General features: G+C 41.0%; 1 protein-coding gene across 1 annotated transcript in view; it reads left to right on the top strand.

Annotated features, from left to right (window-relative positions):
* Nucleotides 1–27,947, top strand: part of LOC306759980 (uncharacterized protein) — a gene marked incomplete at its 3' end in the record, with an annotated part of 123,439 nt that overhangs the window by 90,502 nt on the left and 4,990 nt on the right. Inside the window, exon 4 of the mRNA XM_079245726.1 lies at nt 20,387–20,592. Coding sequence (XP_079101852.1) covers nt 20,387–20,592 — 206 coding nt within the window. The remainder of the gene's footprint in view (nt 1–20,386; nt 20,593–27,947) is intronic.

Raw genomic sequence — 27,947 nt, 5'->3', positions numbered from 1 at the left:
CAACATAATACTTAAAAAAAGCCTGATGTTTAAATGATAATGAATTAAAAATGGCATGGCAGCAACGAAGCAACATCTAGTCATGTAGACATGATGAAGATGATGTGATGAAGTTCAAACTAAGCATCAGAATGAAGAAAGAAGATTTAAGTGACTTCTTGATGACAGAAAAGCAAGATAAAGACAAATCAGCGCTGATTCCAACCAAGATCTGCAGAACATCATCTCTGAACACACAACACGTCCAGCCTGGAAGCAGATGGTCTCCAGCAGCAGAAGACCACAGCGGGTTCCCTCCTGTCAGTAAGAACAGGAAACTGAGGCTACAATTCACACAGACTCACCAGAACTGGACAATAGAAGATGGAGAAACGTTGCTGGTCTGATGAGTCTCCAGTTCAGCTCCACATTCACTTTGGTCCCCTTAGTACCACCATGACCTGGTTTAACCTCCACAGTCTACCTGAGTCCTGCTGCTGACCATGTCCATCCCTTTCTGAGCACAGTGTAGCATCTTCTGATGGAAACTTCCAGCAGGATGATGCACCATGTCACAAAGCTCACATCATCTCCACCATGACGATGAGTTCACTGTCCTCCAACGGCCTCCACAGTCACCAGATCTACATCCAGCAGAGCAGCTTTGGGATGAGATGGAACGGGAGATTCTCATCATGATGAGGTGGAACGGGAGATTCTCATCATGATGAGGTGGAACGGGAGATTCTCATCATGATGAGGTGGAACGGGAGATTCTCATCATGATGAGGTGGAACGGGAGATTCTCATCATGATGAGGTGGAACGGGAGATTCTCATGGTGATGAGGTGGAACGGGAGATTCTCATCATGATGTGGTGGAACGGGAGATTCTCATCATGATGAGGTGGAACGGGAGATTCTCATCATGATGAGGTGGAACGGGAGATTCTCATCATGATGAGGTGGAACGGGAGATTCTCATCATGATGAGGTGGAACGGGAGATTCTCATCATGATGAGGTGGAACGGGAGATTCTCATCGTGATGAGGTGGAACGGGAGATTCTCATCATGATGAGGTGGAACGGGAGATTCTCATGGTGATGAGGTGGAACGGGAGATTCTCATCATGATGTGGTGGAACGGGAGATTCTCATCATGATGAGGTGGAACGGGAGATTCTCATCATGATGAGGTGGAACGGGAGATTCTCATCATGATGAGGTGGAACGGGAGATTCTCATGGTGATGAGGTGGAACGGGAGATTCTCATCGTGATGAGGTGGAACGGGAGATTCTCATCATGATGAGGTGGAACGGGAGATTCTCATCATGATGACGTGGAACGGGAGATTCTCATCATGATGAGGTGGAACGGGAGATTCTCATGGTGATGTGGTGGAACGGGAGATTCTCATGGTGATGAGGTGGAACGGGAGATTCTCATCATGATGTGGTGGAACGGGAGATTCTCATCATGATGAGGTGGAACGGGAGATTCTCATGGTGATGAGGTGGAACGGGAGATTCTCATCGTGATGAGGTGGAACGGGAGATTCTCATCATGATGTGGTGGAACGGGAGATTCTCATGGTGATGAGGTGGAACGGGAGATTCTCATGGTGATGAGGTGGAACGGGAGATTCTCATGATGAGGTGGAACGGGAGATTCTCATGATGTGGTGGAACGGGAGATTCTCATGGTGATGTGGTGGAACGGGAGATTCTCATGGTGATGAGGTGGAACGGGAGATTCTCATGGTGATGAGGTGGAACGGGAGATTCTCATGGTGATGAGGTGGAACGGGAGATTCTCATCACGATCTGCAGCAACTGTGTGATGCTTCATGTATATATGGAGCAAAATTAAGGAACGTTTCTACCTTGTTGACTCTACGACATCACGAATTAAGGAAGTTCTTGGTGAAACAGCGTCCAACGCTGTTCTAGAAAGTGGACCAGATAAAGTGATCACAGTGGAAAGAAACTAAATGTATCAAATGTTACAAACCACAAATGAGTAGTCCTTAAAGAGAAGAAAAAGTACAAGGTAACTTTAGCACAACTGTATTTGGCCAATAACGCACATACCTGACTTGCTGTGAGGATACATTTCTACTCACATTCTTAAACCACGTTTCAGTTTCAACATTACATGACAAAAGGCTTTGAGGACTGAACACCTGGGCTCAAATCTCAGGTAACAGCCAGAGAAGGAGCGTTAAACCCAACAAAGACTGGGGCGCACTGCTAAAATTACAGGACCAGGTCCCACACTGCTGGTAGGGGGAGGGGAAGGCTTTTTTTTAACTTCACCCATGACCTCACAAAATAATAATGATGTGCTGACTCTTGGCTGAGGAAGGCTTGTGTTCCTCCTGGTGAGCAGAACATACCAACGCAGCTGTCTTTAGGATTCTGCTGTCGGCGTGCATTACCTTTCTATAACCTCATGCACACCCCTTCATCCTATTAAGCTCCAAGAAGCTAAGCTACAGTGTTAATGCAGGGGGGAGAGCAGGGGGTGGGGGTTAGTGAGCGGTCATGTTGTGACCACTTAGATTTACACACTTTTTCCTAATTATAATTTGTGATTCTTCCTCTTTAACGCACTTTTTTTTTGGCTAATTCATCAAAGGAAAAGTGACATAAAAGTTAACGTGAAACAGCTGCAGCACAAACTCAATAGCAGGCTTCGGTTCAGACTATTTATCTTTGTTATCGTCAGGTCCAGGGAGGTTATTTGTCAGAGCAGGATGGACTTGCATTGCAGCCATGTGATCACCAGCGTATTATAGTAATGCTACTATCTGCTGGCAATTAGTACATTATAATCTGCAGCTCTTGCATTAATGTGATTGAGCACGTCTGGTCGGGGTATGCATACTGGGTTCTTTACTTCCCTTCTGGCCTCTCCTGCGTATCCTCCTCAAGAGAGGCATAGTGGTCGATGATGGGATCCACCCTGTCTGTCCAAACACCCCTCCCTCAGGGGCATTAATTCCAAGCAGTCCCATGAGTGAGTCAAGAGAGAGAAAGCTCACTAAGCATGAAAATTAGGGAGTGGAAGTCACCATTTTCAATTAAAAAGTCTTCTTTTTTCCCAGTGAGAAGGTAAAATGGTAAATTAATTTCTCAGGGATTAATGTGTGAGGTAAAATGTTTTTGGAAGTGAACTTATCTTTTGAAAAGTCACAGGACGGATGCACCTTTGGCTCCCATCCCCCCTCCCTTCGCTCTCCCAGTGTGAGTGGAAGCAGCTTAGATGCATAAGGAGTCTAATGAGAGAAGAGATTCCAAGTCGCCTGATGGATCTCATCAATCACCTTTCTACTTTGGAGGTGCAATCTCGGGCAGGAGAAGGAGGGAGGGGGAGGAGGAGGAGGAGGAGAAGAGGCATCAGGCTTTTAATCTCAATAAGTTAATAGACTTTGGAGTTTGGTCCTGCTAAGTGGAACTTCATCCGTGTTGTTAGCAAACAAGCAGCATGTACGCGGGAGACAGGAGCGTCTCGGGAGCTGCTTGGCATTTCCACATTACACAGTTAATTTGTGTTGCGCCTGGAATTAGGAGATCTAACCGGAATTTGTCGATATGCCCATAACAGCCACTTAAAGGTTACTAAGTACAGAGTCAGCTTAGGGAAACCGCTGCAGATCTGCACAGCAGCAAGAGCAAAACGTAAATCATAATATGCGATTATAAATATTTTAGCAGCTTATATAATATCTGACACATGCGACACGGTGATACGATAAACTAAATGCTATATAGAAACAAACACAAAGAGCAGATTTAAACTTCACGGCAGGAAGCTGGTCCTTAGGTTGGGATACGATCCTGCTCGTCACTGTGCAGCATGCAGCATGCAGGACCACTGCAGCTTGAGCCCCTGTGCACGGACCAAAATGGAATTCAGAGAAACCGCTCCTTTTAGCATTAGTGTATCGCCCACCTGGACCTTACTCCGAGTTTCTGACCGAATTCTCGGATCTCTTGTCTGAGTTAGTGCTGACTACTGATAAGGTCATTGTACTAGGTGATTTTAATATTCATGTTGACGTTGAAAATGATAGTTTAAACATTTCCTTTAGCTCTATTCTAAACTCAATTGGGTTTTCACAAAATGTCAATGGAGCCACTCACTCTCATGGTCACACTCTTGATCTTGTTCTAACATATGGTATTGAGACTGATAAGCTCAAAGTATTTCCTCAAAACCCTGTCTTGTCCGATCACTTCTTGTTAACCTTTGAATTCACTTTATTTGATTACTCACTGACCAAAAATAAATTCTACTATAGTAGATGTTTATCAGACAATAATATTACAAAATTTAAACAATCAATTGAATCAATTTTTTCACATCTACCATGTGTTAGCATGACTGAGAGTCCCCCTTTAAGCCTTACTCCTGCTCAGATTGATCAACATGCTGATACTATAACAGCTTCAATGCGTACAACCTTGGATAATGTTGCTCCCCTAAAGAAGAAGAAATTAGGTAAGATTATGAAGGCTCCCTGGTTTAATTCCCAGCTTCGAGCTCTAAAACAGGCATCAAGGCGTTTGGAAAACAGATGGCGTTCATCAGGACTAGAGGAGTCTCACTTAACCTGGAAAGAAAGTTTAATCGTATACAAAAAAGCCTTACGTATGGCAAGAACAGCTTATTATTCATCATTGATAGAGGAAAACAAAAACAACCCTCGGTTTCTTTTCAGCACTGTAGCTAGGTTTACTAGGAGCCGGAGCGCTGTGGAGCCATGTATTCCTTTCTCACTTAGCTGTGATGATTTCATGTATTTTTTCAGGAATAAAATTGACACTATTAGAGATCAAATTCACAATACTCTTCCTTCTACCTATAATGTTGAGCCTGTTGTGGTCTCCGAAGCATCCTTAGAACCAGGATCTGACTTGTGTCTAAATAGTTTCTGTCCTGTCCAACCCTCTGAATTAACTAAAATAATAGCTTCATCTAAACCATCCACCTGTATCTTAGACCCTCTCCCAACGAGCCTCTTTAAGGACATTTTCCCTTTAATTAATACATCACTACTAAATCTTATCAATATGTCTTTAGTGACAGGATATGTACCACAATCATTTAAAACTGCTGTAATCAAGCCTTTACTTAAAAAGCAATCTCTGGATCCAGAGGTGATAGCAAATTATAGACCTATATCTAACCTCCCGTTTATGTCCAAAATTCTGGAGAAAATAGTTTCAGCTCAGCTACATGCCCACCTGAGCAGAAATAATTTATGCGAGGAGTTTCAGTCAGGATTTAGAGCTCATCATAGTACTGAGACAGCATTGGTGAAAGTTACTAATGACCTTCTTATGGCCTCAGACAAAGGACTTCTGTCCGTACTTATCTTGCTTGATCTTAGTGCTGCATTTGATACAGTCGATCATAACATTCTGTTACAAAGACTAGAACAGGTGATTGGAATTACAGGTACAGCGTTAAGCTGGTTTAAATCATATTTATCTGATAGACTTCAGTTTGTTCATGTAAATGATAAGTCCTCCTCCCAAACTACAGTAAGTCATGGAGTTCCTCAAGGTTCTGTACTTGGACCAATACTCTTCACGCTATATATGCTCCCTTTAGGCAAAATTATTAGACAGCATGGAATAAACTTTCATTGTTATGCAGATGATACTCAACTATACTTATCCTTTAAACCAGATGAAACAAATCAGCCCAATAGGCTACAAAATTGTCTCATAGACATAAAGACTTGGATGTCTAGAAATTTTCTCCTCTTAAACTCAGATAAGACTGAAGTAATTCTCGTTGGATCTGAAAAACTCAGAGCTAAATTTTCCAGTTTTGTAATGAACCTGGATGGTATTACTTTAGCTTCCAGTGCTACAGTGAGAAACCTTGGAGTAATATTTGACCCTGACCTGTCCTTTGGCCCACATATTAAGCAGGTTACTAAAACAGCCTTCTTTCATTTACGTAATATAGCCAAAATTAGGGACATTCTGTCTCGGAGTGATGCAGAAAAACTGGTTCACGCTTTTGTTACTTCGAGACTAGATTACTGTAACTCTCTATTACTGGGCTGTCCTAAATATGCCCTGAAAAGCCTTCAGCTGATCCAGAATTCTGCAGCCAGAGTCCTGACCAGAACCAGCAGGAGAGATCATATTTCTCCAGTTTTAGCCTCTCTTCATTGGCTGCCTGTTGAATCGAATAGAATTTAAAATCCTTCTCCTTACATATAAAGCCCTCCACAGCCAGGCACCACTATATATCAAAGACCTCATTGTTCCTTATATACCAAGCAGAGTACTTCGTTCGCAGACTGCAGGCTTACTTGTGGTTCCTAGAGTTTCAAAGAGCCGAGCAGGAGGCAGAGCCTTTGGTTATCAGGCCCCTCTCTTATGGAATAAGCTCCCAGTTAATGTTAGGGAAGCAGACACCCTCCCCACCTTTAAGACTAGGCTGAAGACTTATCTTTTTGATAAGTCCTATAGCTAGGGATGGTTAGCATCCCTTAGTTATGCTGCTATAGGTTTAGACTGCTGAGGGACATTTCCTGAAACACTGAGCTTCTTTCTTTTTCTCTTTATCTCTTTCTTTTACCCCCCCCCCCCCCCATAACAGTATTGCATCATTAACATGTATGTCTCCTGTCTCAGCAGGTCTCCCTGGCCGGGAGTAGCAGTTCCTGTTGTCTGTTGTCTTTCTGTCCTCTTCCCCCACACAGCAGAGGCAGATGGCTGCCTGTCCTGAGCCGGGTTCTGCCGGAGGTTTCCTTCCTGTTAAAAGGGAGTTTTTTCCTTCCCACTGTTGCCAGTGTGCTTGCTCAGGATGGGAGATTGAGTTGGACTCAACTCAATCTGTTGGTTTCCTTATATAGGCTGTTATGAATTGGCCTTCATTATGTTTTCCCCTCTGTCTGTAAAGCGTCTTGAGATGGCATTGCCGTGATTTGACGCTATATAAATAAAGTTGAATTGAATTGAATTGAACGTTTAGAGAAACAAAAACTTTCAGGGAGATAGCAGATCTTTTTCTGGGTTTTTGGAAGTACCACTCTGTACTTCTCCGACCTGAAGACTTCCTGACTCGTATTGATGTTCACTACGTTCCCTCCTGGAGCTGTTGTCCTGCAGCGTTCCCAGGAACCATGGTGACGGCATCGTGTCACATACCAGCTTCAACACACAGGCTGTTGTGACACATAGGTGGTTCTGGTTCTGGAGTCTCAGAACTGTGGTGCTTTCTGGCGGACCGGTCTGGGTAGTAGGTCCTTTGGGCCCTGTGGGATCGGGTCCAGAGTTTTTGTGGACTGAGACTGGTTTCCACTGACTTGCCTCTGGAAGTTGGACAAACATCCAACATGACAAAGACCTGAGACTCTGTCCCGGTCTGTGCAGGGTCCTCTGCTGTCCTGATGGAGGATGTGAGTGGGGGGTGTCACAGTGACTTTAATGTGAAAACCAGGATTGGTTTGAGCTCCTGCACTGCAGGGACGGGGTACACTCTTTATTGTTCATTTATTTCTTACTTTTGTCACTTTTTTAGGTTTCAGATCCAAGTCATTTATTAGATGTATGAGACGGAGAACCTGATCAGGGGCTTGCAGGAGGAAGACATGCGTTTTACTGAGAAGTATCGCTGCTTCGTGTGGCGGCGAGGACTTTTTCTGGCTGAAGAATGTGCACTGCGTCATTGGTTTGCTACGTAGTTCTCTGGAGACTGAGCAGAGACCAACAGCTGCTAACATGGAAACATATGCACGTTGGTGGGGAGGATAAAAAAAATCTTTCTATGACAACGTTTAACAACTGAGCGACTGAGGCAAGCCTTCAGTCAGACCCCTGCAGTGCATGGTTTACATGTCATTGTAGGGTGTGCACGAGGCTCTCTTAGTTTGTTCTGACCAAGCAGACCTGTCCACAGCCTTGATCTGTTGTGTAGCACATGTCTTACTACCTCTATATGCAAACAGCTGGCACAACCAAAGCTCTGTTCACATCCACAACTAATGGAGGGGGCTTTGAATACCAACATCAATTATAGTTTGTAAAAGAATGAATGACGGCAGAAATGGAATCAAAGCCAGTTTTATAATTGAAATTACATTAATAAATAATTGTATAAAACAGATCAAAACACTAATAAAACAGCTTTTAAATATGCAAAGATATTTTCAGTGGAAAAAATGTCCTTTACATTAAACACATGTGTTTTAACTGGTGTTTACTCTGATGCTGTGCACATCTGGCAACAGGAAAGGGATTATAAATGATAATGTAGGGAATGCAATGCTGTAAAGAAGATGCTCAGACACAGAGATGCAGCAACGTTGTTCTAGAAACATTTTATTGAATCTCCCCCTGCTTGTAGCAGTCCATCTTCCTCATGACGCTCCTCAGGCAGCCTGTCTGAATCCACCTGCAAGCTCGCTTCACCTGCTGCCTGTCAGAAGCCAGGTGTGTGTGGAGAGGTCTTTCAGGATCCTAGAGACCAGGTGGAGGTTCGTCTTTCAGGATCCTAGAGACCAGGTGGAGGTCCGTCTTTCAGGACTCTAGAGACCAGGTGGAGGTTCGTCTTTCAGGATCCTAGAGACCAGGTGGAGGTTCGTCTTCCTAAAGGCTCTGGAAGGAGGTGAAGTACGTCCATCGTCCTCCACAACAACTGCATGAGCAGCGGTGACCTTCTGGAGCCAGATGATGATGATGATGATGATGAAGATGTCAGGAGGGAAGCTGGGGAACAACCAGCAGGAGAACCAGCAGCATCTCCAGGAACCGTCTGTGAGGCTGATGAGAAGCAGAGGATGGCAATGACGTGTTATTCCCCAGATCATGATTGCATTTATATCTAAACAATGAATAATTTGGTGAATGGGAAACAAATTGTGTTTCTCTATATGATGAAGATCTACAATGAACTTCTCTTTACATTTTTATAATATAATTAAATATTTGTAATGATTAATTTATTACCATAAAGAAAACACACTAAACATTCAGTAAATATTACATGACACCAACTACAACGTAATCTAAACACACACACACACACACACACACACACACACACACACTCACTCGAACGGTTTTCAATCAGGGACAGACGAGGTGGAGCCATGCAGAAGAAAGTTACACCTCACACTTTGCACTCTAATAATCAAACCAACTAAACTCACTACTATGTTTATTTTAAATCTATATTTTCTCGTTCAGTCTCAGCAGTTCAGATCTGACGATACGATGCAGATTTATGGCATCAGTGGTTACCATAGTAACGGACCGCTCTCTAAAAACTGGCACTATATTGGTATTGATAGTTTACGTTATAAACACCGCAATGCTTCATCTGGACGTTCTACAAGGATGAATGAACATACAGAACCTATAACATTCATCATTTATAACACACATAACCTGTATACGTCCACTACAGCGGATAAAAACTGCTAACAGTGTGCTAACCTACGGTGCTAACTACCGAGTCTGACAAATGGTCAGATCCATAACTGTCGTCAGGTTGCAGTATACATCACAATCATAACGGAATCATTTAATACTTACATTTACACAAATGAATCCCCGCCTGGACCGGCGTTAAACTCCGCCATTATTTACCTGGTAAACTGATGGAAAGTACATCCTCTTCCGCTACGTCAGCAAAATGGCGTCGATTTAGTGCGCGAAGTGTCCATCGTTCCACACTGCATTTATGGGCGGGTTTAGGGCAGCATCCGGGTACTTTCAGTGCACTGAGTTTTTTACACAAAAGTCAGTGTAAACGCACTGAAACATAGTGCGCAAAGTACTGTTAGTGCGCTGATTGAGACACAGCCATAGTGTTTGGCTTTGGTCAAAGTGAACTTCTCAGGCAACCAGTTGGACCAAAAGGTCTCCAGAATCACCAGTAACACTACAGAAAATGTGCTTTAGAAATAAAAAGCAGCAGTTGTTGCTGCCTGAAGGTAGTTTAGCAGCTTCTGAGCTGAAGACCTTCTTTATCTCCAGCTGTTTTATTACCATTCTTATGATTATTACGTCTAAAGTGGATGTTTAACAGCTGTCATCAAATAACCAAAAGAAAAACTTTCATTTCTAATTAGACAACTGTGAGGAAACATCAGAGTTAATGTGTTGCCTTCTCCTACTTCTCATTATTATTATTACTATTATGAAGTGAATAACAACAGATGTTGAAGGTTTGAACAAATAAAATGAAATTATTTGTCCGATGCAACACATGAAGTCTTATATCCACTAAACTTCTGGCTTTAATCCTGTCAAGGTCAAACCAGCTTGAATCAGGCTACAGTCAGCTTTATTACTGGTGTGTCGTTTCCACTTTACTGTGTTTGGAACAACAGCAAGTTTTCTGTATGTTTGAGACCGATGTTTCTAAGAAAATAGGAAAACCACCTTCATCTGTTAGCTAAAGAAAGCAGTGATTAAAGGCACCACGTCAGGACATGTATCACAGGTGTGTTCCACCTTACCTGTCTCTTTATTTTGTTTGTTTGTTTTTTGCTCTCTACTTAATCACACATTCAGATAATGTGGCAAACCAAAAACCAGATGAGAAACAAGGTGTGACTTAAAAAGTCAACAAGCAATACATAAACCACTGGTTAAAGAAAAATCCCATCCTGTTACTTCCATCCTGATGGTTTATGACTGTGACCTTTAAACACCGAACCAATCAATCAATAGAAGAGGGAAGAAGCCTATTGGGAATATTTAAATCCACACATTCTGAAAGTAGGACACTATTTATCCAAACAGTCATTATTAATAGCTGGACAGTCAACCCAAATACATTTTCTGCATATTTTCCACATTAGCTCCTCTTCCTCCAGAACTTACACACACACACACCTACACACTCCAACACACACACACACACACACACACACACACAAACAAAGAAGATAATTAATGAGCCAAACATTTCAAAAACAATATTATTCTCATAAAGACACAGCCAGATTTTTGACCTATCATTTAAATAATAATAATAATAATAATAATAATAATAATAATAATAATAATAATAATAATAATAATAATGTTTGTTTGGTCTCATAAACTGAAAAAGTATCTTTTTTTATTTCGAGTTAATATTTGACTGATATATATATATATATATATATATATATATATATATATATATATATATATATATATATATATATATATATATATATATATATGATTTGATTATGATTTTATATTCATTTGAAAATGTAAAGTATCTCTAACTTTCTTTGTGTTATCGTGCTAATTGTGTTCATATTGACGCACAACCATGGAAACTGGTGCTGATGTGGCAGGTCTGAAAATCATCAGATCTGCATCAGTGCTTCGGATCTAAACTACTTTAGTTTTGCATTTGGAAAAATTACATCAAGTCAGCAGAAACGTCAGTAAATGAGTTTAGTGGAATATGTCTTTGTCGTAGCAAAGCTCTTGGCTATGAATCTCATCTTGTTAGAAAGTTTCATTTCGCCATTGATACGAGTGAAAATGTACTTATGGGATGAGCAGCAGAGGTGAATGTGTTGGATGTGGCCTGGAAGAACTCGGGGGATGAGTGTTGTCATCTTGGGGGACAGAGTTCAGTCCCAGACTGTGGAAATGTGGGATCATAAAGTATCATCTCCACATCTCCCTGCATTCAGAAATCCTCCAGGGATGACAAACCCTGTTTTTCTACTGATGGAGGTGCCGACCCACACCTTCACACTGCCTCCACCCCTGATGCTGAGGTTCCTGTAGTTTGAATGCTAACAATGCTAACTGGTTGGTACCAGACATCCCATTGGTGGGACGTGACACTTCTGCGTGCTCTACAACAATATGAAACTAAGACGCTTGAGAAGTGAATGACGTTAACCCCTGCAGACTACATTCATAGGTATACATTCAGTAAATATTGTATTATTATTTTACACTGCATTAAAAACCCTCCTGTTACATCAGCAAGGCTCCAGTCAGACTAGTCCAGTTCAACTGGAGGTCAACGACAAGTTTCTTATACAGAAAAACTTCAATAATTTTTTTAAAAAAAACACTTTTTAAGCAAACAGTAGGATCTTATGGAGTTAAATGTGTTTTGTTTCTTCAGGCTTTAATCCTCTAATCCAGTGGTTCCCAACCCGGGATCCGGGTCCCCATACTGGTACAGATCTGACCTTGCATTGTTATTGTCAACAAGAAGATGAGTTGAAGTGTGTCTACCCAAGTTTTTTTTTGTTTGTTTTTTTTGTTTTTTTTATAATTTGGACATAATTCTTAATTTATGGTGAGAAAATCACTAAAAACCAAACATTGTTTCCTCAAGTCCTCAGAACGCAGGTTGGAAACTGCAGAAACACCAAACCAGAGTCAACAGCAGAACCAGTTGTTTCGTAGAGAAGCCCTGACATGTTTTTCATGCATACAACCCACAAACTCTGCTGCTCATCTTACACACATCTTAAATTTAAACACCAGACAGAAGATTTATTGCTGCAACAAAGAAAGAATGTACCAAACCATTATCTGCTAACTTTTTGTGTAAAGTTTATTCGACTCGGATTGTTTTACGTTGCTCTGAATTAGAGTTTTGCACCACTGTCCTTGAAACTTTCTAACTGCAAGTAGCAAGTCATTTAGCTTGTTGTCAAGCCTTTTTTAAGCCTGGTAATTCATCTGAATCAGGTGTGTGGAAACAGAAAAACATCTAAAACATGCAGTGCAAGCAGTCCCCAGACCAGATGAGAAGCATAGTGGTGAGCAAGAGGCAGAAATGCAAACACACTCACACACACACACACACACACACACACACACACACACTGTGCATCATGGTGTTTGGCTCTTCTTCAGCATTTTGCTCTTGATTTTGTCCATCTTTTCTTTTTTTTTTCAATGAAAATGAAATGTTCTGACTTCAGACCAAGAAATCAGGAGCAAATTAATTTGGTTTTAAGCTTGTCTCAGCAGAACGCTCCTGTGAGACCTGCAACACAAATACCAACGTAAAAATACATGATTCAGATTTAACCCAGATAGCATTTCCTTTGTGTTTCCTTGCACACAACTCTCACAACACTTCAACCACCCAACAGGAAGTCTGCACCAGCTTCACAGAGACAACAGCTTAAAGTGTGTGTGATTGTTTTGGTGTTAGATTCATTGAACCCCTCTCTGAACATGGTGCAGGGGTCTGCAGCACGTGGCCCCGAGCTGTGAGGTGGTCTTTGCACCTTCCACAGAGGCACTGCGTAACACTGACTGAAAATAGTTAAGAACCAACTCGTGTTTTTAAAGATATAAAAACAAATGCAAGTTTTAACAGTTTTTTTCAGATATTTTTTCAAGTAATAATTGCGTCAGAAAATGGATGGATGGATAATTGCACTGAATTTCCACCACATAGCAGCACTAAAAATACCAGCAATAATTTTTAGATATGTTTTGCCTGTGATTTGGGTGGACAATCATTGTCCATAAACATCTACAGCTCACAGAAAATTAAATGTATCTGTCCTTTTTTTTAAGTTTTTCTGTTTTAAAAGAGTAGAAGAGGAAATAAAAGCAGCAGTTCAATGAAGATGACGAGAGATTTCCTTAAACAGATATTTATGGATAAACGCCAAGTTGTTTCTTTTCTTATGTTTATGCCTCTAAATGAGTTTTATTTGGTTATGCTGATAGAAAAAGTGATTCTTTGGATTGTAAAGGCTGCAGATCCCTGACATTATCAATACACCATTTTTGTATTTTTTGTAGGGCAGGGTACACCCTGGACAGCTCGCCAGTCCATTGCAGGGCCACACAGAGACAAACAACCACTCATACTCACTCCTACAGGCAATCTAGAACAACCAATTAACCTAACATGCATGTTTGGACGGTGAGAGGAAGCTGGAGAACCCGGAGAGAACCCACGCACACACAGGGAGAACATGCAAACTCCTCACAGAAAGGCCACTGTCCAAACCTCGCCCCAGCCAAGGATCAAACCGGTGACCTTCTTGCTGTGAGGCCACAGTGTTAACCACAATTCCACCGTGCATCAACCTATTGAGTTTCATGAACCAGCGAAACCAATGATGACTCTACCTAGAAACATGTCAAACCAGCAGGAAAATGACCAGTTTGTCCAGTCTGTCTCTGTGTATGTGGCTAATAGGGAGAATTTTCTTTATGTACAAGTACAACTTTGGTTGTTTGTTCCATGAACAGAACACGACAAATAAATGTGCATTTTGCAGAGTCCACATCAAACAAATAAAAACACATTTTAGCAGATTAAACACTGCAGGACATCATATGGTGCGTTTCCATTACACATAGAATTGCGCAAAAACTAAATATTGCATAACACCCACATTCCAAAAAATAGACTTAAATATCACTAAAAAGTTTTCATGCTCTCATGAGGTGGTTTTTCAGATGTTTTGATATAGAAATATAGCACAAAAGTCTAATGGAAAGACTTTTTTTACATTTACGTGTCCCCGGACATTAGGGACGGGGGTTATGCCTTTCAGTTCATCTCCGGTAAAGATGGCATGGTGCAGAACAAATAACAGCAAATGCCAGAGTTTTAGAACAGAAAATGAGCAATAAAAGCTTCAGAAAGCCTGAGCAAATTCTCCACAGCAAGTAGAAAACCCCAAAATAAAGCTACGTGCCTACTTTGCATCATCTGCAATTTCGGTAAAATCTTGTGAGAGCAATGAGATTTTACGAAACTCAAGGCTAACGTGCTAAACATTGTTCAATGAAAACACCCACAAATCACAATTGTTGTTTGTCGAAACTTAAGAATATTGCTTTTTACTTTGTGATGAAAACATAATAGAAACGCAGCTATAGTTAAGTGGTAGTTAGACTGCTTAAAGTCCAGTTGGATACATGGTGCCCTTTTTTTCTTGTTCCCTTTGTTTTGTCAGAAAATCCCGATTTCATCACACAATACTGTCTTTAGCGTGAATGCACGCAGCTTGTTTAGCGCTGAGTTGTGGCAAAGAGCTGAACAAATCTTTCTAACTCATACTGATGAGTAGAAGAGTGTGTAGAAGTGCTTCTTTAAAAGTTGAGTCTTTAGTTTGCTCTTAAAAGCAGAAAAGGACTCTGTGGATCAGACAGAGTTTGGTAGGTCGTTCCAGGACCGCAGAACAACAGAGGAAAAGAGTCCGGCTAGTGATTTAGCCCCACATTGTGGTGGAAGTGCTTTCACTGGTAGAACATAACTGTCGAGAGAGTGTAGCTCTGGACTGAAGGTAGACAGGAGCTGTTGGAGTTATTGTTTTGAAGGCCAGAAGCAAAGCTTTGAATTTGATGCACTGCAACTGTTAGGCAAGGCAGTGTGATTAGCAGCAGAGTGACATGAGCTCTTTTGGGATGGTTGAAGAACAGAGATGCTGCTGCGTTCTGAATCAACTGCAGAGGTTTTAGCAGTAGTCAATGCGTAAAACAATAGTTTTATCTGACTCAATAGTGTTGTGTCAGATACGGTCTGATCCTCTTGATGTTGTAGGGAGCAACCAAGTCCTTAAAATCAGCTGATTCTCAACCATGACACCAAGATTCTAAGCATATAATGTAGGTATGGAAAGACTGGCAAGACAGACAGTAAGCTGGTCTTGGAGAGCTTCATCTATGCAGAGATATCAGCAAGGCACGCTGACGTTCTTATAAGGATGGTTGTGTCATCAGGTGGGAAGGAAAGGAAAAGCTGAGTGTCATCTGCATAGCAGTGGTAGGAGAAGCCATGAGAGCTTACAACTGCACAGAAGGAGGAGGTGTATAGCAAAAAGATGGAGGGCTGAATCCTGAGGTATCAATCAATGTGACTGGACCCTCCTCCTTGTCAAAATACTCTTTACTTCAGCTTTTACAAATTCACTTCTATGTTAGCCATTTACCCAGAATTAAAAAAAAAAAAAAAAACTGCATTCAATGAGAAACTACAGTGCAAATAAACTCTTCCAACGCCCTTTTGTAGTTACCATAGACTGTATATAAAAGACAGACGGAGCCTCCTTGATGTCCTGCGCAGGTTTCTGAAGAAATTAGTTGAAGCTTATTGGGTGGTTCCTACTGTTGCTATCTTGGTCCTGGCAGCAAAAATGTGCAAAGAGATGGAGCTGAGAGGGTGGCTGTGAGCGTGTCGTAGATGATTGACATTTAACAACCTCCGACCTGCCTGTAGCTAAGAGCTAACTATGCTAACCTGGAGCTAACAGGAGCTAACAGGAGCTAACCAGCTAACAGAGGTAAGCAGGCTAAAGCAAAATCGCATTGTAAACTGGCTAAAAACCACGGTTGTTCTACATTCTGCCTTCTTAAAGTGGGATATCGGGTACCTGTCAATCAAAAGACACACCACTAATTATGCCGAATTACTTCTGAATGGGGGATTTAGAAAAAAAAAAATCACTCCTCCCACAGTTGTCATGAAGGTAAACCTGACCTATTAAACTGAAAATATTTTTTGCACCAGGCTGTAAACATGTTTATTTCTGCAGTGAAGTTGGTCTTTTTGACATGGGACTCTATGGGGAACTGCAGGCTTTGGCACTTACGCATAGGCTTCACTTTTAACCGCTGGAAGTTTCCGTTTGGTAGTTATGTGCATGCAAGAGTGATGTATGCATAAACTACAAAAAGTGTTTACATCCTACAGCAATCATAAATGCGGCAACACAAAACCAAACAAACCAACATGACAACATGCTCAGCTCCGAGTTCAGGTTGCAAGCCTGCACCTTTACAGAAAACCAGGTGAACATGCTGAACCGCTCATTATAAACACTCCTCACAGACATGTAATTTCTTTTTAATATTATTATTTTTGGAATCTTCTAGTTCTCCTTCATGCCAGCAGAGACATGCTTGGCAGTGCCATTATGGTAGTGGTATATATAGCACAAATGTCTTGGCTGTATGCTTTATCTAACCATCCTTGTGCTGCATTAACCAGGAGAGTTTTGGAATCTATAAACCAAAAAATGAGCCCTTAAGCTTTCACATAAGGTTTCACATTTCAGAAGGAAGAAGTGCGGATAAAGAAGTAAATGTGAGTGAAAACAACAACCCAGTAAATTCAGCCAGAGTGACAAAAATCAAAGGAGGCAAAAGTTCAAGATGTGAGTGCAATGAAATGTATCAGTTCTTTAGAAGCTCCTGACATAGCTCACTTGTGGAGGAGCAAGCCCAGACAGAAAGGCCTGAGTAATGAAGATGGATGCATTCCGTTATCAGGCAGCCACTTAGTGGGGCCTGATGTAACCTTAAACACTGAGGATAGCTCAGTTGCACAAAGAATCTAATTAATGAATAGCAGCCATGAAAGAGGACAACGCAAGTGTGCATTTGCAGATGAATTCCAGACACTAATCAAACACAGTTTAAGTGGTTTGGTTTGTCTCCAAAGCGAGGAGATATTTGCAGAGGACTTAGGGAAGTGTTTGTATGCTGGCTTAATGATTGCATGCATCTTTTAGTCTCTCTATGCATGTGTCTGTGTTTTCCCTGTTAGTTGTCTGAAGTGAATGACTGGACATGTGGAAGCTGTGTGCAGATGTAGGGGTTTGGATTTATTTTACTTATTATGGGGTCATACTGCACTTAGCAGATTTCTCCCACCTCGGCTCTGCTGCTGGATTGATTTAACCAAACTGAATGAAGACAGTGAATGTACATGCTATTGTAAAGTGAGCTTTGAGGTCCAGAGCTGTGCATTTAACAGGTAGGAAGTCTTATGGACTTAACCCTTCAAACTCTGAGCGATGTTTTGCTATTTTTGGTCTCGTTGGTGTTTGAATGTAAATCTTTAACCCCAGTCAGCGTGTAGACATGATGTTTTCAGCCTCAGCTGTCAGATTCTGAGGCTCAAATGATGTAAAATAATTGTATGAATAGATAAAGCAGCATAAAGAAGAAAACAGAAGTTTGTAGAAATAACACACAGATCAAATCAACTAAGCCTTTTCTAATCTGCACATCATTCTCTCACATCTAAAACAAACACACAACAAAAAACTATTTAAATATTTACACTTTTACCTTATTTTCACTGATTGATCCTGCTATTTACAAACCAACTCCAACTTTTTTTTCTTTTTTTGGCCAGACTGTGCCTCAAAAAAGTCTTCTTTGGCTAATAAATTTGTCCCGGTCATGCTCATGCCGACTTAGCCGACCTACACCCCATGGGGCTCATACACGCCACATGGGCTGTACTTATGGGACCCATGTAAATCTTGATACACACTCAAAAAGAAAGGGGGAACTTTGTTCTTGCTCTCAAGACCGCATGGTCCATTCATACTCAATGAGAAGCTGCAACGAAGCAGGGATCACTTCAGGCAGTGATGTCTGCTTTTATGTGCAATGAACCCAGTTATTTCATTTTTAAAAAGAAACTTTGTCCGTGGCAGGACAGGTTGTGCACATGTCTGGGTCCCTGTGTTTAAATGCCACGTATTTAAAAATGTTTGTACTTTCTCATCACCTTGATCAGGTGTGTTGTTAAAACAATTCATTTAATCAGAAAAAAACGGAAGTACCACAGCCTGAATTTAACCCTCATGGGCCCCATACAGACATGCTGGCTGGGATACGGGGTCTCCAAAAAGTTGGGCCCCACCTTAAACCCAGTCAGAACCAACTTGAAACCCAAATGGGCAAACACAGGTGTGGAAAATAAACCCACGTGGGACCATTATGTGCAGTCCGAATGTAACTGGCGTAATGGTGGCTGAGGTGGTGTGGACCCAAAAGCCAGGCTTGCAGAACTAAGAGGTTTTAATCCAGGACCCGAATGAAGGCAGAACTGACAAAGGGAACTGAACTAACACCAGGAACCAAACTAACACAGGAAAACATGAACGAACACAATCTAACACAGAAAACTAGGCTTAAGTTAACACGGAGAGTTTAACATAATGATCCAGTGACAGGGAACAGAAACCAAGCAGTATATAAACACACATACAAACAGAACGAGACACAGGTGGAATGACTAATGAGACCAGGTGAGCTAATGAACTGGAAAACAAAACAGGAAACTAGACATCAAGGAAGTAGGAAAACTACAAACTAAAACAGGAAACTAGAACTAAGAAACCAAGACAAAACACACGCACCGTAACCTTACATGCCCGAGATGACGTGCTGGCTGTGCTTATTCTCGTTCCTTACGTTGGGTCTGCTGATCAGTTGGACACCTTCATATGTTTAATTAAAATCAGTTTAAGCCAACGTTAACGTACACTAATGATAAAAAGTTATGCTGGCTAAAGTTAGTTATTTATCACAGTTCACTGCAAAAACTGAAATCTAAGATTAAAAATCTTAAATTGAGTACACATATGCTTATTTTTTTAAAGGTAAGATAATTCTTAGTTTTTATGCCAGAGAATTCCTCTTGTTTTAAAAGTATTTTTACTTGTTTTGGGAAGTCTCGACAAGACAACTTTTCTTGTTCTGTTGGCAGATAATTTATCTTATTTTAAGCAACATTTACCTCATTTTTGTATATTTTTTTTTCTTGTTTTTTAAGGCTGAGTTTTTGCAGTGTATTTCTTTTTCTCATGATTGTTAATCACATTTTTGACTCACTGAGAGACAACCATTACACCAGTTGTTCATGATGGGTTTTTTTGTGTTTGAGAAATATACAGTGTACAAAATAACAGAAATTTTAATGTCCACAGTGTTTGTAACCAAAGCCTCTTTCACCCTCAAACTTAAGTACACATACAGACAGAGGCAGGTTCATCCATCCATCTTCTGCCTCCTTTATGTGCACGTTTTGTTTTTGTGTTTTTTTAGATGCTTTCTGTCAGCATAAACTGCAGGAACAATGTGGTGCGATGTAGCTTACATGCAACCAGGAACGAAGAAGAAGTTGTGATGCTTTCACTCGCTGTACAGACCACGTTTCCTACAGTGTCACCATGGTCGTTTTTATCTGAAACTGACGTTGGAACGTGGCGGTGACCTCCGGCGACGTTTGTAACAGTCGTAACGGACTTTTCCACAAAAGTTACTTCTTCATCCAAATTCCATCCAGTAACATGTTTGGTGGTGCAGCAGTGAAAATGGTCCCCCCTAAAACACTGATCTGCTACACTGTGTTCCTGCCATTGTTTAGATTCTTTAAACCAGTGTTTGTGGTATAATCAGATCATATCAACAAAAGTAAACAATGTTTTTTGTGCTTTGCGAAATCTGAGGGAAGTCGACTGTGTTGGCCTTTTTCAGTTAGCGATGGCTGGATGAACGTTCCAGATCACATTTTTTCTACAGTTCATCAAACGTTTCATCAGAGCAGCCAAATGGTTTTCCTGTAAGATGGCAGGATCGCTATGGAAACTGCCGCCGCTGATGATTTGAACTTTTGTCTTCCAGTACCAGCTGCAGAGGCGCTCTCCATGGCGGTTGTTGAGTTTCCAGTGGCAGACGTGGCTCATGTTGATCACCGCTGTGGTTCTGCTGGGACTGGTTCCGTATGTCGTTCACTACATGATGACCGCCTTCACCAACCCTCCTCCATCCATCACCTTCAAAGTGGCAGCAGCATCTTTTGGTTTCCTGACCGAGCTTCTGCTCATCATGTAATCTTATTTTATGTTTTACTCTTCATCCATTTACCTTGGTATGCATATGAATGACTGAGTTACTGACGGAGAAACTCCTGTTAAACTTTGCTTCCTTTTGGGTTTTGGTTTAGAAATGTCATTTGAACATCCATCTTTTTAAAAACATCTTGTTGTCTGACCTCCTTTTTTTCCCACTTTCCCCATTTTCATGTTGCTAATTGGAAGGATCCTGTAAACCATTAGTAAATGAAGAGTCTGTTTTTATTAACATCTATCTTGTAAATAATGCATCAGATTTCTGGCGTAAACAAAACCTACTCTCTGATTAGAGAGCAACATATGGCAGATACTGTAATCAGATTACAAATACAGGTTATATATTCAGTCAGGCTGCACATTTATGAGAGACTCAGACGAAGTTAGGTGGAATTAGGGTTCATTATTTTATATGCTTTCATGTAAATCCACCTTTTTAATGTGGCCTCTCTAAGTTTGCTCTAACAAGCAAATTCTTGGATTTCTGCTGCTCCCCCTGTTAGTTAAAATTCACTGTAAAATATAATTGTAGTGGTTGAAGTGACCCTCTAATTACCCTGAGCTGCTTCTTGTGCCAGCAGCAAAATTAAAACTTGTCTTGTACATGTGTCCTTCCTCCAGTGTTTGTCTTAACTAAAGGAAGAGAGGCTGTTTGTAATTGACTCAACAAGGCCCAACCCCCCCCCCCCCCCCCCCCCCTCCCCCCCCCCCCCACCATCACCCAACCCACCCCCACTCCATTAAATGCCTATGCAAGGAATGCAGCAAGTCAACTGGTAATTAATAAATGTGGCGGCGGGAGTGGTGTGCTGCTGCATCATTATGCTGTTGAAGCCCTCGTCCATGCTGGTAATGAGCTGTAATTCTCTGACAGGAAATTGCTTTGTTTACAGCGTGTTCAGCAGCCTCCAACGTGCTGCGTTCCCTGCACATCGCTGCTGCAGCTTTGTAAAATCAGATGAAATAACAATGGTTTGTGATGTTTCAGTGAGGACCATGGAGGACCCTCTGATGGTTGCATATTTCTGATGCAAAGACGAAGGTTGGTGGGTGTCCTTATCAGGATTGGTGGTCCTTGCAGACCCGTGCCCCATGGTGCTAGTGCTGTCTGGGATGTGCCAGCCTCCTGCTGCCCCCTGTCAGTGTGCATCTCAATCATACTTCAGCCCTGCGGGTCCAGCTCTTGTAAGGAGCGACCACCCCACCCCCCCGCCATAACCTCCACCTCCTCTCCCCAGCCCAGCCACCGCTCTGCCTGTAAGTCTTCCAAACAAGAAGCAGCCAAACTAAACAAGGAAACAGCTCACGACCTTTTATTGTTTGCTCCATGTTGGATCCACGTTGTGTGCTCATGCTCATTTAAACTCCCTCCTGATGGAATAGCGAGACTGGAGGGGGCATTTTGCCACCCTCTGTGTTGATTTTAGCTGTTGTTTGTTGCCATGGCAACAGCACTGCTGATGACAGGTTGCGTAACGCAAACTCAACTTTATTCCTGTAAGAATAGTTTTTAAATGAAATCAGGCTGATCCAGCAGCTCTGAGCTTTGATTTTACCTCCAGGACGCCATTTTGGCTTGGACAGAATAAGTCATTTCTAACAAAGTTATTGCTCGTTTATGATCTTTTATCACGTTATAAATCCCATTTATGTGATTTTTAAAAAAGTTTCGACTTCTACACTTCAATAAAAATAATAATAATAAGAATTATTATTATTATTATTATTATTATTATTATTATTATTATTATTGTTATTATTATTATTAGTAGTAGTAGTAGTAGTAGAAGTAGTAGTAGTAGTGTTATTATAGGTCAACTGAAAAGAATTCACTGGTTAAATTTCTAGTGATTGTTCATATGCAGCTTTATTAATATATTTCTTTTAATGCTTTTCTTTTTTATGGAGTCCTGAGTTTTTATTTTCGGTTCAGTTTATTTTGGCTTTATTTCTGCCAACCAAAATCCCAGCATCCCATTTATCTCAAGATGAGCTCCTGGTCTAGTTTATCACAGTTTAAATCTAATTCAGTTTGAAAAGGAGTCACATCCGTCTGATTATTGAATATCTGTGTTCATATACACCAATAAATAAAAAGGCGATATTAACATAACTAAGGAAAGCAACAGGATGCATCAAATCTCCATCCTGAGTTGTACAAAGAGACTGTGGAGAGGAAAGCATCCATAAGAACCAGAACCAGGAGGGGCAGACACCTTCCTGGACCAGTTGGGGGTGAAGAGGGCAGCGTAACCCTGTTTATATCACAAAGCTGAGACGGTAAAACGGAAATGTTTTATTGGCCTCTTGTTTCCACGGTTACAGAGTTTTGGACGGATGCATACTTCAGCATTTAAACAACTTACAATATTTAACCAAATTTATAAGTATTAGAAGCAATTTAGTGTTAAAATGATTATTATCATTATTTTTACAAGTAAAGTTTTAATTGTGAAATAAGAAAAAGAAATTATAATAAATCTTGTTGTTAAATCACAAATCTGGACTAATAAATCTATTATAAATCGATTTCAAATTAACAAAAAAATAGACTGAACTACTTCTGAAATACAGTGAATCCATGTCAGATGGTCACTTTCCACAGCATTGCTTAGATTTCACTCTTGGTAAAAAAAAAATTAAAAAAAATTTTAAAAAAGGAAAAAATTGTCATTTGTTTGACAAAATACGAAAATATCCACATGAATGGCAGCAGCGCGTCAAAATGTCTGTAAATACAGAAAAGACGTAACAAGCGGCTGGCTGCGGTGCTGATGTTAAAACCTACCAACATGCACTGGTTTTCAGTCCCGTGCACTTTGCTCTGGCTGGGCAGCGTGCTGACAAACTGCTTCCCGTGTAGGTGGCCGTCTGGCTTTGGTTTGCCCGTCTGCTGCTGTAGGTCTGTCACTGGACACATTCATGAAGTCACATGACATTTGTCAGGCTCGAGCTGCCTTTCGGAAGGCTGTCACACAATATGCGCCCTCTCCTTCCTTTACTGTCATGGCGAGAGTTTGTGGCGCGGAGACAGAGCCCTGACCGTGCAGCTCTGCACTGTGAATTTTTATATGCCACTGCCTGGAGGTTAGAAACTCTCATTATGCCGTGTTAGATTTATTAAAATAGATTATGGAAATGTTAATTAAGTCATTAATTACATTATTTAAGCAGCATTGACAGATAAGGAGTGTGTGCGTGTGTGTGCATGTATATGCATGTGTGTGTGAGAAGGGGGGGTAGGGATTTTGGTGAGGGTAGGGGGGGTGTCGAGCTCCCTGGGTGGTTTAAAAGGATGTGATTGGTGACAAGGGACACTGTGGAGATGGCGTCTAACCGCGAGTGCTGACATGATACAAAGTGGCCTACACTGCTCTCTCACCTCACGCTACTGTCTACAGCGGTTTGCAGAGACGCCTGAGGACGAGCCACAGATTTGCCTTTTTTAAGTGGAAACTACACTCAGTCATAGAAAAAAGCACTCTGGGACGAAAAACTCACCTTTTGTGTTCGGCCTTGTTCTTTTAGTGAACACTGAGACAAAAGCCGATGCTGTTTTACCATTTCCAAATTAAAACACAGCTAGAAAATTATGGTATTTCAACATTAAAAATAAGAAAAATCTTATGTATGATGATGAAACATATGATAACACATTGCTGCATATTTCTAAAACAAATCCTTTAGTTTTAGGTTTTAGGTCCGGCAGCCAAGTCAGCACCCTGCATGAACATGTTAGAATATTAACACCTGGTAAGATATTTCACAAAGTCCAGCTGCAATGTTAATGCAAAATTTGGAATTTTTAAGTTGACACATTGGATTGTTCGCAGTTTCTCCATGTTTGACACTTGTGGTAACAATAGTTTGAGTCAAGATGGTGCCTATCCTGACCATCATAGCCAAATGTTTCACGTAGTTTTAGGTGGAACTTTAACGTGTAAATTATGATGAATACATTACAGAAAAATTATTGCATTAACGTTTGTTAGAGCACATTTCCTAATCCTCCAATTACACTAGGTGCATTTCCATTACACCTACAATTTTGCAACAACTAAATATCGCAATTAAAAAATGCCAATAAAAGCACATTTAAAAAAAAAAAAAAGTTTCAAATATCGCTAAGAAATTTTCATGCTCTCATAAGGTTTTGATATAGAAACATATCACAAAAGTTTAATGGAAACACTTTTTTTGCATTTAAGTGTTCCCAGACGTGACATGGGGAGTCATGACTAGCTAATTTCCGATAAAGATGGCAAACAAACAATGCCATATTTTAAAGTTTTAGAAAATAAAAAGAGGGATAAAAGCTTTGAAAAGTTGTCACAAATTTTCTGCAGCAAGGAGAAAACCCTAAACTAACGCTATGTGGCTAACTCATATACTGTATATAAAGAGATGGACGTAGCCTCCGTGACGTCACCCGTAGATTTCTGTAGAGCTGAACTGAAGCTCAGTGGGCGGTTCCTACCATCGCCATTTTGGCAGGGGCATGTGCATTGTCTCGCCCGGAAAATACAAATATGGGCAAAGAGGTGGAGCTGACAGGGGGGCTGTGAGGATGATTGGTGGATGATGGATGGTGGATGATTGACATCGAGCAAACTCTGAGCTTTCTGTGGCCAAGAACCGAGCTAACCCGGAGATAACGGGAGCTAACGGAGATAAGCCGGCTAAAACTAAGTCACGTTGTTAACCAGCTAAAAACCGCGGTTGTTCTACGTTCTTCTGACTTGAAGCAGAAGATTGGGTACCTGTCAATCAAAAGGACACGCCCCGAAATATGCCCTTAAATAAGTATTAAGTTACTTTTAAATGGGCGAGTTAGAAAAAATTTAATTCCCCCCAAAGTTGTCATGAAGGTAAACCTGACCTATTAAACAGAAAATGGATTTTTGAACCAGGCTGTAAACATGTTTATTCCTGCTGTGAAGTTGGTCTTTTTAACATGGGAATCTATGAGGATTTGCCCTGTAATTTTATGTACTTGTGCATGGACTTCACTTTTAACCACCAGAGGTTGCCGCTTGGGCTACCTTGCACTCGCCGCAACTTTCGTAAAATCTCACATGAGCAACGAGATTTTACGAGACTTGAGGCCTAATGCTAAATTTTATTTAGATGTACATCTATAAACCCACTGTATGAATAAATGGATGTGTCAGAGTGCTTTATGGAGTACACTGTAACGTCTGAATCCATTGATTTCAGCTTTATTTGCATAGCGGCAATTCACAACAAGGTCATCTCAGGGCACTTTACAGAACAGTCAGTTCAAGCCAACTCATTGTGGTTCTGTCAGTAGTTATACTAGCATAAGAAATATTAGCCTAGCTAAGGAAACCAACAGATTCCTCACCATGAGCTGCACGGATGACTGTGAAAAGGTAAAAACAGAAGCCATTTTGGCAAGGAAGGCCATTTGTCTTGATCTTTTGGGGTGGAGAGGACAGGACAGATGGACCAAGAGGCAACACAACTTTTAGCCAGGAAGACCTGCTGAAAGAACAGAAATATGAGTTGATGATGCCAAGACTTCCATCAGATTATAAGTAGCAGAGAAATAGAAAGGAAGAGCTACAACGCATCATGGGACATCCCTCAGCAGTCTAAGCTGATGGCAGCATAACTAATAGATGGCTAGACCCCATAACTAAGATTTATCAAAATGAATGGCTTAGACTTGATCTTATAGGTAGAGATGGAGTCTCCCTCCCGAACCCAGACTAACAACTGGTTCCATAAGAGCAGAGCCTGATGGGTAGGCATTCCGTTGCATCATAAGAGACACTGGAGCCACAAGTAGACCTGCAGTCTGAGAGCCAAGTGCTCTGTTTGGAGTACTATCAGATCTTTGATTGGAGCTTGGTCAAGAAGAGAAGTTGTGAGGAGAAGTATGTGTGTCTATTCATTCATTCTTTATCTTAACCGCTCAATCCAATGAAGGGTTGTGGTGAAGCTGGAGCCTATCCCAGCCATTTTTTTCAGCAAAAGGTAGGGAACTCCTTGGACAGCTCGCCAGTCCATCGCAGGGCCACACAGAGACAAACAAACACTCACACTCATTCCTAATGGCAATTTAGAGTAATCAGTTAACCTAACATGTATGTCTTTGAATGGTGGGAGGAAACTAGAGCAAACTCCACACAGAAATGATACTGTTCAAGCCTCATCCCAGCCAAGGATTGAAACTGTGACCTTGCTGTGAGGCCACAGTGCTTACCACTGTTCCACCGGGCAGCCCAAAGTATGTGTGTACTTGGTCTAATTAGCCAAAATGAAGTATTATCTGATCTTACTGAGCTGTTGTACCTGACAGGTTGTTCAGTAAGTCCTTATTAACCAAATAGGAAGTGCGTGAAGGGAAACAACTTTCCTTCTGCTTCATTCTTTCAGCCGTCTTACTAAGACGGTGATGGTCTTACCATCACCATGTTTTTGGTCTTCGTGTCACCCATCTTAGATTTTTCTCCTCATTCAAAAATGTTTTCAACTGGGAGTTACTTTACAGCCTATCAGTAACTGGCTGAACGTGATCTTTGTTGGGCAATAAGACAATACCAGAAATTCGGTTTGGTGGTACTGTGATACATAAAAACCTCTAAGAAGGAAAGCAACACATTTCCACCACTGCTGAAGACTGGGGGAGATTGTAGTCATCACCTCTAAGAAAATGGAAAGGTGGACATTTTTCATAATCCATCAATCAAATGTGGGTTTAGTGTCGAAGTCTTTAGTTTTTGTTTTTTTTTTTTTTAAAAAAACATAAGAACTCGGCAGCCTGAGCAGCATGTCATCTCAACCTGCTCCCATCCCGCTCCGCTTGAAAGCTGGAGTGTAATTGATGGACAATATTGTTTTTCATCAGCACCAGCCAGAATTCCAGCCATCATACAGCTTAATAAAGTAAGAATGTTGCTCTTTTTGTTGTTTTTGGTTAATTTTTTCTCCACTACAACTGGAAAACAGATTTTTTTTTTTTTGTACCTTTTATGGGATATTTAATAAGTCCAGCTGTTTAATAAAACAGCTTCTTGTCATATATTTTTTTTACAGCATGAAACAAGTGGTTGAACATCATTGAAGAGAGGTGATTCCATAATTTTCTTTTGCCAGGGGTTGTAAGATGAATTACCCACCAGCTGATACTACGGACTCTCTTATCTCTTGACAATTTAGTTACCACAAAGCACAGAAATGTGTTTTCCAATTCTCTGAGAATTGAGCTTTTCTTTGTGCCATCAAACCTATATTAAGGGAGGGAAAATTGCTCTGATCACACTTGATAAGAACAAATGATAGATGTTGTAAACAAGCAGAATGCTTCA

Source organism: Telmatherina bonti, assembly GCF_933228915.1.
Source record: "Telmatherina bonti genome assembly, chromosome: 8".
Classification (NCBI taxonomy): Eukaryota; Metazoa; Chordata; class Actinopteri; order Atheriniformes; family Telmatherinidae; genus Telmatherina; species Telmatherina bonti.
The sequence above is the reverse complement of the archived record's forward strand: the minus strand, read 5'-3'. Positions and strand labels throughout refer to the sequence as shown.